The sequence below is a fragment of the Gadus morhua genome, unplaced genomic scaffold (genome assembly GCF_902167405.1).
Source record: "Gadus morhua unplaced genomic scaffold, gadMor3.0, whole genome shotgun sequence".
Lineage (NCBI taxonomy): Eukaryota > Metazoa > Chordata > Actinopteri > Gadiformes > Gadidae > Gadus > Gadus morhua.
The window spans coordinates 27501-41108 of NW_021964018.1; the positions used below are offsets into that span (position 1 = coordinate 27501).

A 13608-nucleotide genomic window follows, 5' to 3' on the forward strand; every position below is an offset into this window, starting at 1 on the left:
CCCCCCGGCCTCCCCCCTGGGTTCACCCTGCCCCTCCCCCCCACCCCAGGCCAGCCCGCTCTCCAGCCCCATTGCTAAGACCTGCCCCGTGGAGCTGCCTGAGCCAGTCAGACCCCGGCGGAGCGCACCCCTTGTCCCGGGGCCCCCAGGAGCCGCCATCGAGCCCTCACACACAGCCAGAGCGCGCCCAGCTCCACCACCCTCCACTGGAGACCCCCCTCGCTCTGTACCGGGTAAATGCTGGGGGGCGGGAGATGTGTTTTTGTTTGTGTGTGGGAACAGGCAAGCAAATGCCTGAGAGAGAGTTTGTTTGTGTTTGTGTGTGTGTGTGTGTGTGTGTGTGTGTGTGTGTGTGTGTGTGTGTGTGTGTGTGTGTGTGTGTGTGTGTGTGTGTGTGTGTGTGTGTGTTCATGTGTTTCCATATGAGCTTCTTTGTATATTCTTCCAACACAGCTGTTATGTAATCAATGTTTGTTTAAAGTTGCAACGTGTACGATTTGGCCAATTGTCCTAAACACTCGAAACAAATAGAGGGCAGCATATTATTAGAAAGTTGTGGTGTCCACTCTTATTGATTCTCACTTGTCTGAACCATGTTCAGACGTGTTCATCAACAACTTGGCAAACGTATTAAACAGTGTTATTATACAAGCTGTTTACTTACTAGTCTAGAAGAAATTTTGCAAAGTTCAGCATCAAATGTCACTCCTTTACTCATTACGAGTTTTCTCCAGCGGTGGAAAGCAGCACTAATGTTAACTCTTGTTGCCATCATTTATTGGATGGATAGAACATGCCCTCTGGGCATTGCTACTGTTTCATCCTCTCATGACAAGACCCAGTGGCCATAGTGATAGTGATTTCTTGAGGTACAAATCTGTGGTATGAGAGGGTACACACACTAATGCATGGTTTCTCAAAGGGGGCGGTACCGCCCCCTGGGGGGTGTTCGCACAACCTAGGGGGGCGCTGGGAACGTGATTCCATTTTCGGGGGGGGGGGTTCATTTATTATTTTTTTTATTTTTTTTGGTGAAAGAATAGGCTACCTGAGATAAAAAGCCTATTTTCATTTATTGGTTTCTAACCCCTCTACCGTCTCAGCTACTTTTTTACTGTCTATGCCCAACGGAACAGTGATAATACAGCGCGATTCGGTCCTGCACACGCCCGGACTCCCGTTACAACAGCTATTGTCATGATCTCTATAGTAACGCTGATAAACATAACCCAAGTTCGCGGGTTAGCAGGTCAATAACCTACACAACACAATCAAACATGGCCGATAGCAAGAAAAAAATATCAAATTTTTTCTCGTTTTCCTTCTATCTCTTGTTCAGTTCCAGCTGCTCTGAGCGTAGTCTCCACGAAAAGGCTCTTGCATTTCAAATACAAAATATTTATGCCTTATTAGGCCTCTGCGTTCGATCTGTTTTCGTGGAGTCCGCGTTGGGGGCGCCAGAGGATCAGGGTAAGCGTTTGCTCAAAAAAGGTTGAGAACCACTGCACTAATGAGAGAGTACACTCAGACGTCTTTGACGACATAACTTTCGTACTTAATTTTTGAGAGTTTGAAACAAATCGTACACGTTGCATCTTTGAATAACCTTTGAAGATGTTTACGTTGGCCAAAGAGTTATAGAGATAGAAGAAAGAAAAATACTTCAATGCTGTCTTTTCTACTTCTGTCTTGCACTCTTCTATTTTCTCTTCTGCTTCCTTTCTCATTCATTTATAAACTTATTTGTGCATGTCTCTGGTAGCTGTGGCCGGCCCCTCAACAATCGTCTGAACCATGGCACAGAATCTATAGACAAAGAGGAGAGAGTCCCCCACACGGGTGAGAATCTTTACTGGGTTTACCATCAATAGTGAGAAATAGTTTGTATTAAATCAATGCATGACCAATTCATATGCTTCACAATAAACAACACTGTGTTGTAACCTCAACCAAACACTGTACTTACAACAACTAACGTCACAGGAACGATTTAAATAAAAAAATGGTTAAAAACCGCCACCACGGTTATAATACCTTCATTTCCATCCATGTTGTCTCTGAAGATGAGCGTGCGGTTGCTTCATCGGACTACGACAGCACCTACGACAGCACCTTCGAGACCAACCACAGTGACAGCAGCGACTTTGCACAGAACGATGAAGAGGGGGAAGGGGGGGGCAAGAAGCCCCCCGAGGTCCGGGATGGGCCCGGGCCGTATCGGAACGAGGGCATCAGTCTCCACCCCCTTGTCCCTGATTCCCCCGAGGTAGGCCTAAACACACACACACACACCACACACACAAACACACAAATAAAAGCGTTAGTTCATGGTGAAGTATATCAGCTGTCGATGGATGCTCTCTAGGGAGAGAGAAAACAAATAGCTCTCAGTATGACTTTTTAGGATAAAGAATGTTTTTCTCCTGCCGATGCAATGAGCCAGCAGATATCCCTCGTTTCTTATGGCAATGGATTTACAATAAGAACCTATGGGTTGGTTACTGGATGCTATTCATTGTGGAGAGGCAGGAACAACAGGTGCGGCTTGTTACATTGATATTAGGGTCCTTCCATTCATACAGTCCCAGTATGACGCAATCTTCATTTTTTTTCTCCATGGTTAGATCACCATGTTTGGTTTGTGTTAGTACTTGTATACTAGCATGCACTGGATTTTGCAAAGAATTTTAGTTGACCAAGTTGAAAGATGTGAAAACTAAGCTTTTAATTGCAGTCAAAGTTGAATCCTCAGCCACCCTGACGGAGGTACAATTGCCATGCATATAGAGGACGTCTCCCTTAACAAGTGTCCTGAGTCCTGACAATAGTGCAATCAATGAGGTCACCGTGTCAATATTAAGTGCTCAGTGAAAGCGCTGGGTGCCACTACACCAGCAGGCGAATCACTGGAGAAGGGCAGTCCCTGGGCTGTGAATACATGTTCGTCCTAGTTTGAATCCTCTAGTTTGAATCCCCTGTCTAACCTCTGACCTGGGAACCGTGACCTCTGACCCAGAAGGAGAAAGCCTCCCAGGCCCTGGAGGTGGTGGGCCTCCCGACCTGCAGCCCCTCATGGCGCAGCTCAACAGCTGGAACTTCCCCATCTTCAGCTTGGTGGACAAGACCCACGGCAAGACCGGCTGCATCCTCAGCCAGGTGAACGGCCACGGCTCGGTCCATGTGTCTAGCATCGTAATGAAAGTGCTGAGTGACGACCACATTGTCGTTTGCTAGGTATTGTGCCCTTTTCATGAGGCACGTGCTATCTCGGAAATGTGTACTGTTGTTCTCAGCCTCAATTCCAACTGGCACCATGCTACTATGTACTAAATGACTGAAAGTATTAAATAACTAAATCTACTGAATAAACTGAGTGTACTAAATTACTTATTGTACTAAATTACTAGATGTACTAATTAATAAATGTAATCAATTACTTAATACATACATTTAAGTATTAAATCACATACAATTAAATCACACACATTTCTGAACTTTTCAGTGGGCTTGATGTTCTCATTATCATGACTTGAGTATTAAATCAGATATTTTTTCTGAACAAGGTGTCCTACAAGCTGTTTGAAGACACAGGTCTGTTCGAGACATTTAAGATTCCAGTGCAAGAATTTATGAACTACTTCGGTGCTTTGGAAAATGGATACAGGGACATCCCATGTAAGTTGTGTTTTCGTAAGGCTAATTATGCCTATAAGGACCCTCTCTTTAAACCTCTAAATCACCACACAATGGTATTAATTGGGATACTAACACCTGATAAAAAAGTATCAATAACCAACAAAGAAACCCATAGAATTGTATAATATTCTTTATAACATTTATTCATTCACGTGTGTAGAATTTCATTCACAAATTTGCCAGTTGTTTTGTTTGGTAATGTCGCCCTCTACATGTTTATCAGGGTATTACATTTTTATTTTTTTCCCAGACCACAATCGGATTCACGCCACCGACGTATTGCATGCAGTGTGGTACCTAACCACTCAGCCAATCCCCGGCCTGACCCACCAGCTGGAGGACAGTAGCACACACCCAGGTCAGTACAGACACACACACACACCAAAGCACACACGTCACACAGGAAATCCCAGTGGATAAGGATCTCCATCAGACCCACCATCTCCGTCATCATCATCATCATCTCACAGCAAGCAAACAAATACACACAAATACCAATTACAAAAAATAAATGTGTATTTAGTTCTCTCTTTCCATATTTGTATGTCTTATTCATTGTAAAATTAAAAACAAAACATTAAATGTTTCATTATTACTATCTCTTTATTAATTTTATTATGATGATATTATTTCTCAATCCGATTGATATGCGTTTGACTGGACCTCTCTGTCGCTCTCTCCTCCCCCAGACTCTGCCAACGGCCTCAGCCCCAGCGCCACCGGCCTGCTGTGCTCCAAGATGAGCCCCCAGCAGGGGGAGGGCTACGGCTCCCTGGCCGGGCTCATCCCGGCCCTGGAGCTCATGGCGCTGTACGTGGCCGCTGCCATGCACGACTACGACCACCCGGGCAGGACCAACGCTTTCCTGGTGGCCACCAGCGCCCCACAGGTACAGGCTCCCGCCTCTGCATCCTGTACCACGAACGCTATCTGGAGATGGATGGAAGAACGCGCAGGGAGCCCCGGAATTAGAACTGATTACTGTGGATCATCTGGTGGTCTGCGTACATAGACAACCCCTGTGTGCTTGTCCCATAGTACACATGTGTGGTAGAATTTAACCTGCTTTCCCATATTTCTCGTGTGGCAAATTTTATAGATTTGATTTTCACATATAAACATGTTACAGAATTGAAAATTCAACATTTAGCAGCCTACTTTAACGCGCCACAAAAATTAAACAACCAATAGGGAATATTAATGTCGGAATATTAATGTGTGTTAATGTCGCCCCCTGCAGGCGGTTCTGTATAACGACCGCTCTGTGCTGGAGAACCACCATGCGGCGTCCGCCTGGAACCTCTTCATGTCGCGGCCAGAGTTCAACTTCCTCAACAACCTGGAGCACGGGGAGTTCAAGCGCTTCCGCTTCCTGGTGATTGAGGCCATCCTGGCCACCGACCTCAAGAAACACTTTGACTTCCTGGCTGAGTTCAACGCCAAGGTAAACATAGGAACGACATGTTTGATTCACAAAACAAGGCAAAACTCGCACTTGCTATGATCCTCATTGTCTTGAACTGCAGGTAAACGTGGGAGCCCTATGAAAGGACTGATGTTAGTCCTGAGGGGGAGACCGTGGCCCCCCCTTTAATGATATCTCCGGTTCCCAGGTGGCGAAGAGGGCGTGTCCTGTATCGATTGGACCAATGAAAACGACCGTCTCTTGGTGTGCCAGATGTGCATCAAGCTGGCAGATATCAATGGTCCACTGAAGTGTAAAGAGCTGCACCTGCAGTGGACCGATGGCATCGTCAACGAGTTCTACCAACAAGTACGGCCTCTCTTACTAAACACAATTAGCTCCTGAAGCTGTTCAGTCCCCTTCTTAATAAACACAATTAGCTCCTGAAGCTATTCAGTCCCCTTCTTAATAAACACAATTAGCTCCTGAAGCTATTCAGTCCCTTCTTAATAAACACAATTAGCTCCTGAAGCTATTCAGTCCCCTTCTTAATAAACACAATTAGCTCCTGAAGCTGTTCAGTCCCTTCTTAATAAACACATTTAGCTCCTGAAGCTATTCAGTCCCTTCTTAATAAACACAATTAGCTCCTGAAGCTATTCAGTCCCTTCTTAATAAACACATTAGCTCCTGAAGCTATTCAGTCCCCTTCTTAATAAACACAATTATCTCCTGAAGCTATTCAGTCCCCTTCTTAATAAACACATTAGCTCCTGAAGCTTCAGTCCCTTCTTAATAAACACATTTAGCTCCTGAAGCTGTTCAGTCCCCTTTCTCAATAAACACATTTAGCTAAACATCAAGCATTCTGATTGTTCCTAAAAAAACTTTTTTTTCATGCGATCGGATTGGTCTAAAAAATCTATATTTTTCAAGCGATCAGATTGGTCGAAATTTCCAACTACCCTTGAAATATATTATTATTAATAACCAATATGATCGCTCTAAATAAATAGAAAAATCTGACCAATGAGGTCGCTCAAAATATATAGAAAATTTAGACTAATGAAATTGCTCGAAATAAATTTTATATTTCAACTAATGAGATCCCTCGAAATAAATAGAAATTTTCGACCAATGTGATCCCTTGAAATGAATTGAAATTTTCGACCAATCAGATCACTCCAAAGAAATATATATTTTTTGACCAATCAGATCGCTCAAAATAAAAAAAATATCCAACCAATAAGATCGCTCAAAATAAATATACATTTTCGAACCAGTCAGATCGCTCGAAATATATTGAAAACTCAGACTAATGAGATCCCTCGAGATATTTTTTCAACCAATCAGACCACTCAAAATAAATATTTTTTTACGACCAATCAGATCGCTGGAAATCAATTTAACTTTTCGACCAATGGGATCGCTCTAAATAATTGGAAATTTTCGACCAATGAGGTCGCTAAAATTTTTGACGCCATCATCAACACCACAGCCACCATCACCACTATCACTACCACTTATCTATATTTTTTTCCACCAATCAGATTGCTCAAAATATAGATAACAATTCTACCAATCAGATTGCTCAAAATAATTAATTTTCATGGCCCTCCACGATAGTTGTTCATGCCTTGTTTTATTTAACACTTTCAATAGGTTGACTTTGAGGCCTTTAAATACATATCCAAGAACGGGGTTGGATAATAAGCACGTAATCATTCACAATCTGAACAGTATTGAGAACCTTTAACTGCATATGTACGCAATAAATATTTCTTCTTAACCAGTAATATCGAAACGGGCTTTCAGTAATGTTCTTTGGCAACATTCAGGGGCCCATGTATCGATGTAGTCGCATCTGTGTTAATCCGAACCGGTTAGCGATTCTTATCGGTGAATCTTTACACCCCTCGTAGTCATCTTAGGCCTAGTAGAAACAGCATCAATAGTAGTAGTAGTAGGATTCAGTGTAATGTTCCTGGTTATTATTAATCCATGTATTATGAATTATTCTTCAGCTTAAGGGGTGTGTAAGGACACAGAGTCCTGGAGCAAGCAGGGATTCAACATGGTGAAAGTGATTCAGCCTTCAGCCATATGAAGGGTTCATTCTGTTTTCACCGTGACTCGCCGTTACATAAACATCAGAATATCACATTACTGTCAACGTCTCTCCCATTTTCTTCTTATCCCCATTCTTTGCTGATTAGTATTTTATATCCAATTGAGGTGAATGTCATTCCATTGATAATTCACTGGAAATCTCAATAAGTAGCGATCGAATCTCGAGAGAAATATATCTGCGTGTTCAATGACTCTTGTTCAGAAATGGGAACAGGCTAATCATCAACTGCGTCTCTATATTCTATAAGGAATGTATTGCCTGGCAACAGATTATGCTATTGAGTAGCAGTGATTCTGATTGGTCATGCTAGAATTGTGACGAGGAATAAGAGAAATTGGGATTAGGCGAAGAAACATCACATGATGGCATCCATAGCAACAGCATGATTTGAAGGTGAACGCTTGCTGTGAAGATCCATAGGGGAGATTATTGTCACTGTCAATAGATGTAGCATATTTGTGTTCTCCTGATAATAACATTTGAAAGAAAGTATAAATAAAAAGAAGAAAAGGAATAATGAAAAAATATATTTTTCTAAAGAGCATTCTGTATATTTAGTCTTCTCAATTTCAACATCCACCCCTGGCATAAATGCTCAAAATACACAAACTTCGTTTTTTTACCCGGGTAAACCATGAGTGTCCTTTTAGCTCGAGAGAGACAGAGAGCCGGAGACGGCATGGGAAAAAGGCAGACACGGATCGGCGGAGGGAGGTGTAGAGAGGGAGGGAGGGAGGGGGAGCCACAGAGAGAGATAGAGGCGGGAGGGAGAGAGTGGGAGAGAGTAGAAGAAGAGAGAGAGATGGGAAGGGACTATGCACCAAGGAGCGAGGGAGGGGAGATGAGCACAGGGAGAGTTTCCTTGTCACACGAGAGTTTGACCTAGATGTGTCATCAGGCTGGCAGCTCTCATTCTTAATCACAAAGATTACACCACCATCAAAGAGAGCTAATTAAAGGGTCCCTCATCAAAACAGAGTAAACATACACGCACACACACACACACACACACACACACACACACACACACACACACACACACACACACACACACACACGTTAATACACAAATGCACAGCCATGATGTGCACTTTTTTGCTGTAAGAGCGAGGACCAAGGCCAGAGCAGGGATGAAAGGTTGTCAAGCCATGCCAGTCTCTCCTTCTCTTCACCCACCCTTGTCTTTCTCTGTCCCTTTTATCTTCCTCTTTATCCTCCCCTTTTCGCATATCACACACACACACACACACACACACACACACACACACACACAAACACACACACACACACACACACACACACACACACACACACACACACACACAAGTGTGTATGTTGTGATTAAGGCTTTCGTTAGTCGCCATGGCAACAGGAGCTCTTGCCCCTGTCCTTTGAAATGGAACATTCAAACACGGTTATACGGATGCTCTGGTCATGTATGGCTGAGGTGGGGGCCATTGTAATTGAAATCAAGGAGACTCTGCAGTATACGTACGTGGTATTATCGCTGCAAGAACCACGGTATAGAACGCCTTAATGGGATCGATAAGATCCAATTATAACAGTTGCACGGTGTTACATCTGTATTCCGTCAGATGGTATTCTATTTTCAAACAATCTATGAAAAAAGACAAAGGAAAACTGAGCGCACGCTGACTAATTCTATGCTTCTTCATAGGCGGATAGAGGTTGTACAGAGAGGACAGAACAGGGCAGATGTTATGAATTGATTGTTTTTTTCTTCCACGGGGATAGAGTAGCTATGCATCGTTTATTTATATCAGGCTTTTCCTCAGCTAGCTTTGTTCAGGGCAACTTGCAGCCGATAAGCCACATAAGCTCAGTGTGGCCCCTAATCCAGCTCCCCTAGAACAGGCTCTCGTACGTTCACGTCCATTAGCTCGGTCAACATCTTTCAATGGCCCTTTTCTTTGGCCGCTGCCTGGTTTTAATTCTCCACTCGCCTCCACTCACAATGTATTAAACTGCCTGTGAAAGACCATGAGCTAGCAAAAACAATGTAACTCCAAATGGCCCAATGCCCACACATTCACAGTCCAACATCAACAGGTATTATACAAGTCACGTGAATTGGCTTTGCATCTTTTCGTCTGCATACACATACCTGAATAAAAGAATGAAAGTCCTTGTTTTTATCCGTCGTCTTGTGAATACAAATACTAATCTCCCCCCCTATCCTCTAATAACACCCACCGTCAGCTGAGCCTTAGATATCTATGCATAAATACACTATCCGTGCCATGTCCTTTGTATTTTCTAGTCTTATAAGGCAGCCAGTTATAAAATGAGCTACAGTCAGAACTGGATGGTATTCTGTTTGTGGTACTCTTGACCCACTTTCAAGGAACCATTTTCCAGAGGCAATGAATGAGCAGTTGCCAGCTTACACATCCGCACACAGGCCGAGTACAATGGGAAGCTGCAGTCTCCCAGACATCTTATTGGTTTATATGGCTCTCACATTGTAGTAAGCTGCTGCATTATGTCAACGCTTGGAAAAGAGGCATATCCAAACGGCAAATGAAAAACAGCATTCAGTTTGGCTCGATGTCATTCATGGCGCCGTTGATACTCATTAAACTGGGCATTTAAAGCCGGGTATCACCTGGCATCCATTCATCTTTCATCTTTGGTATCGTTCTTATTAAAATTACATAAATCAGAAAACGCTTCTAAAATAGACAAATGAAGAACAGTGTTTCTTTGAAACATATCAAAATGATTGATCAACGTGTACATCGTGACTAAACCAACTCACAGGGTGTATTTTCCAGGAGTAAAAAACCATGACAAGTCCCCCACCCATGACATTTCATGATTCTCATATTCCAGGAATGTTCTCACACATGGAGGCTGAGCTGCACAGTGACCTTATCTGAAATGTTGCATCATCGATTACATTGAAAAGTGGCAAGGGTGGGTGCAAAGGACTCCACCCTTGGCAAGTGTAAAGTGAATTATTTGAGATACTTTTCAGGCAGCAGGTAGGGGTTAGGGGCATCACGGGTACTGAAGGATGCCTCCAGTTCTTCATCAAACCCAGAACCTATGGGCTCGAGTCAAAGCCCCTAATACCACCACTATCTTGCCCCCCCCCCCCCCCCTGAGCCATGCAGAAAGTCCCCATTGAAGAGAGAAGGGTACATTCCAGTTCACCAATGATTCTATGCTATGCTATGCTAGCGCTATGATACTAACACGTATTGGTGTCGGCAGGGTGACCAGGAGGCCAGCCTGGGCCTCCCCATCAGCCCCTTCATGGACCGCTCGGCGCCCAAGCTGGCCGAGCTGCAGGAGTCCTTCATCACGCACATCGTCGGCCCCCTCTGCTCCGCCTACGACTCGGCCGCGCTCATGCCCGGCTGCTGGGTAGAGCGCCGGCCGAGCGCCACCGCCACCGTCACCCCACCACCACCACCACCAACACCCCACCAAGGACGTGGAGGCCGGCGACGTCGGGGAGGAGCTCGAGGAAGTCGAGGATGAGGATGAAGACACGGCAGAGGAAGACGATTCGACCAGCTCCGACACCTCCCGTATGTACTGTATAAGAATCCCCGCCGTCATTACCATTCAACAGACGCAGGCTGTCCTGTCCCCGGGGGCAGCACACCGGGGTGGAGCCATTGATTCTAACAGCCACGAAGGAAGCTCAAAAGCAGTATGTCTTTGAGTCTCTGCTTGGCATGTCTCCAAATCGAATGAGGCCCGAATCAACTGCCAGGCGGATTTCTGAAGATTTGTAATGTGCTGCTAAAGGCTTTAATCTAATCTTATTATCTTGACAACTCAGTTCTGGTTCAAAGACAGACAACACAGTTTGAGGTCTTTTGAGTTTCCTCAAGGCATGTCCTAGTTTAGTCCTGCCAAGTAGTGTGTGTTGCACATCTATGTTGTCTTTTTGTGGAAAGAATGCTCACAATAGTTTCTTCAGTCTGGTTTTCTTCCGCCAGAAGGTGTTTATTACGTCTATTATTAGACCGTTAATCCTGCCCTTTTTTACCTCTCTGTCTCGGTGCTTTTACAGAGATACAAGACCCTCTGCGGAAGACCAGGAGAAAAGTATTTTGCCAAATCACACAGCACCTCCTCGACAACCACGAGATGTGGAAGAGGGTCATCGCCAAGGAGAGCCAAGAGCAGGCCCAGAAAGAGGATTCAAACTGCCTCAGTGGCCCCGGCGAGCCAATCACAGCCATCATTCACGAGGAGGAGGAGGAGTCAGCAAGCAAAGAGGAAGAGCCGGTCAACGGCATCGAGGAAGAGGATGAGGTAGAGCCGATCGAGGGAGAGGAAATATTTCCAGAGACATTGGTGGAAAAGGAGGAGTAGCCAAACGTATCCTATTTTCTGGTTGTTTAACGAACTTTGAACTTCGACCTTTTAAACTAATACAATTTATTTCCTTCTTTTTGATAATCTCTTGATGCGGTAGCCAGCACATCACCTTGACACAACACTGTAGAAGATGTTCCGGGTAATTTGTGCCTCAGAAAAAAAATAACAGGGTGGAGATTCACGGAGGACGTCTGCTAGGTGCAATAAGCAAGGGAAGGGAGGGGGGGGGACTTGGATAGAAAGAAAACACAAGAGAAAGAAATCCTGTATGTCTGTGACTGTGTGTATAGTTTGTCTTATAATTAGCGAAGTATGTTGCCAGCTGTCTGTTGCCCTCATCTTGGAAAAGAGTGTCATTCTTTGGAACCACGGCCGATAGAAAAGGCTCTTCATAGCATTAATAATTTACAGATCATCCCCGCCCAAGAGTAGCCATGGGTGCATCCGAATACTAAGTATACTATTTCCGTGCAGTGTCTACTACTTGAGCGTTAATGCAGTACGTTCTACGGCTATGCGTAGAACGCCTCCGAACGCTTCCGACACGCCACCGACACGCCACCGTAGGTTTGGAGATCATGTCCTAAGTCACCTGCGATAATCTACCGTTTTTTCTTCTACGGTTACCAGACTCCGGCTGAATTGTGGGATAGCGTAGTGACCTACCGTTGTATACTGTGGCAGTAGTATGCATTCGGAAACTGTTTACCTACTACACAATGCGTACGGAGCATTCGGACGCGCTATATTTGTGACGTACTACAAAATGCCTGCTATATAGCAGTCAAGTATGAGTATTCAGATGCATCATATGTCTCTCACGACATCACCAGTGCAGAGGCGTCCCCTGAAAGCCTCTGGCTCGTGAAATAGGCCCTTGAGAAGCAATGGAACAATAAGAACCCATCCCACGCTAAGAACCGAATACGACGTTTAACAAAGAACCCTGTAGCTCTTAAAATACGTAATTCAAAAAGCTTTATTCTCGCTCAAGGAAAACGCATACAAAACAATTTTTTCTCATGTTATATTCTTTAGTTTCCATCCCTGCTCTATTCCTTGTGTCTCTTCATGAAACTCACTCGAGTTACCTATCCCATCACAACGCTCAGGAAGAACCAACACAGCCGGGGAAGCATACTGAATCTCTGCAGAATCATATTATGAACTTTGTTACGTATCTATCAGACTTATATGGTAGATAAGATAATGATGAAACTAAACTTAATCCTCACATGCATGACATTTAGTCCGTCAATGTCACTTTTTTATAAAGCTAAAGTAAGAAAGCCATCTTTTCCAATACACATGGTGAAATAAAGAACGGCGTGAAGCCACTTCAAACTGACTTCCATTCCTTCAGGGAGTCCAACTAGGAGCTCCCCTTGTCTGGTGCAGCCATGGCAAACCTGTAGGTAGGCCTAAACACCAGGCAGACCAGTGGATCATGTTCCATATTAAATGTAGCAATTGTAGCTGACCCTCCAGGCTGCACCCGGCTAGAAGACTTCATGGCTCCACATTCCCTGCCTGCTTAAGCGACAGCTAATCATCACTTCATTTCACATTTTCCACGCTATCGTCCATTGAGTTCAATGCTCCCAAGGTCAGGGAAGGTACGCTTTACAGGTCGCCTCACTTATTGACATAGTGCTGGTTAAACATAGTTTTTTTTTATATCACTGACTTACTTACCTCCATCATATATGCTGTTGTTCATTGTTCACGGGAGCTCTTACTGAATGGTATGTAGGCTGTGTGTTTATGTGAACCAGGCCAGGAAATAATCTTCAACTCTTGAAGGCCGCTGAACATGTTGTCCCCATATTATACCAATAGCACATTGTTAGTCGACCCTTTGACACAAGGGAATACTTTAGTATAGATTCCACTAGGATCGGTGTCACAGTGAGGCTGAGGGTGAGGGGTTTCAGAGCATGATGAACGTCCCTTTAATTTGACATTATGGAGAAGGAAATGGCAGTAGATTCAGATGGGGAGAATGCTTGGATTCCTT

General features: G+C 44.2%; 1 protein-coding gene across 1 annotated transcript in view; it reads left to right on the forward strand.

Moving 5' to 3' along the window:
- The window catches only part of LOC115538889 (cGMP-inhibited 3',5'-cyclic phosphodiesterase A-like), a gene marked incomplete at its 5' end in the record, with an annotated part of 16447 nt that extends 4391 nt beyond the window's left edge, over positions 1–12056 (forward strand). The window contains 13 exon segments of the mRNA XM_030350115.1: positions 1–113; positions 116–233; positions 1763–1839; positions 2064–2270; positions 3023–3156; positions 3564–3675; positions 3947–4054; positions 4386–4585; positions 4937–5159; positions 5310–5470; positions 10470–10640; positions 10699–10789; positions 11281–12056. The exon segment at positions 1–113 is cut by the window's left edge and continues 10 nt beyond it. Coding sequence (XP_030205975.1) covers positions 1–113; positions 116–233; positions 1763–1839; positions 2064–2270; positions 3023–3156; positions 3564–3675; positions 3947–4054; positions 4386–4585; positions 4937–5159; positions 5310–5470; positions 10470–10640; positions 10699–10789; positions 11281–11585 — 2020 coding nt within the window.
- Between the last annotated feature and the right edge of the window lie 1552 nt (positions 12057–13608).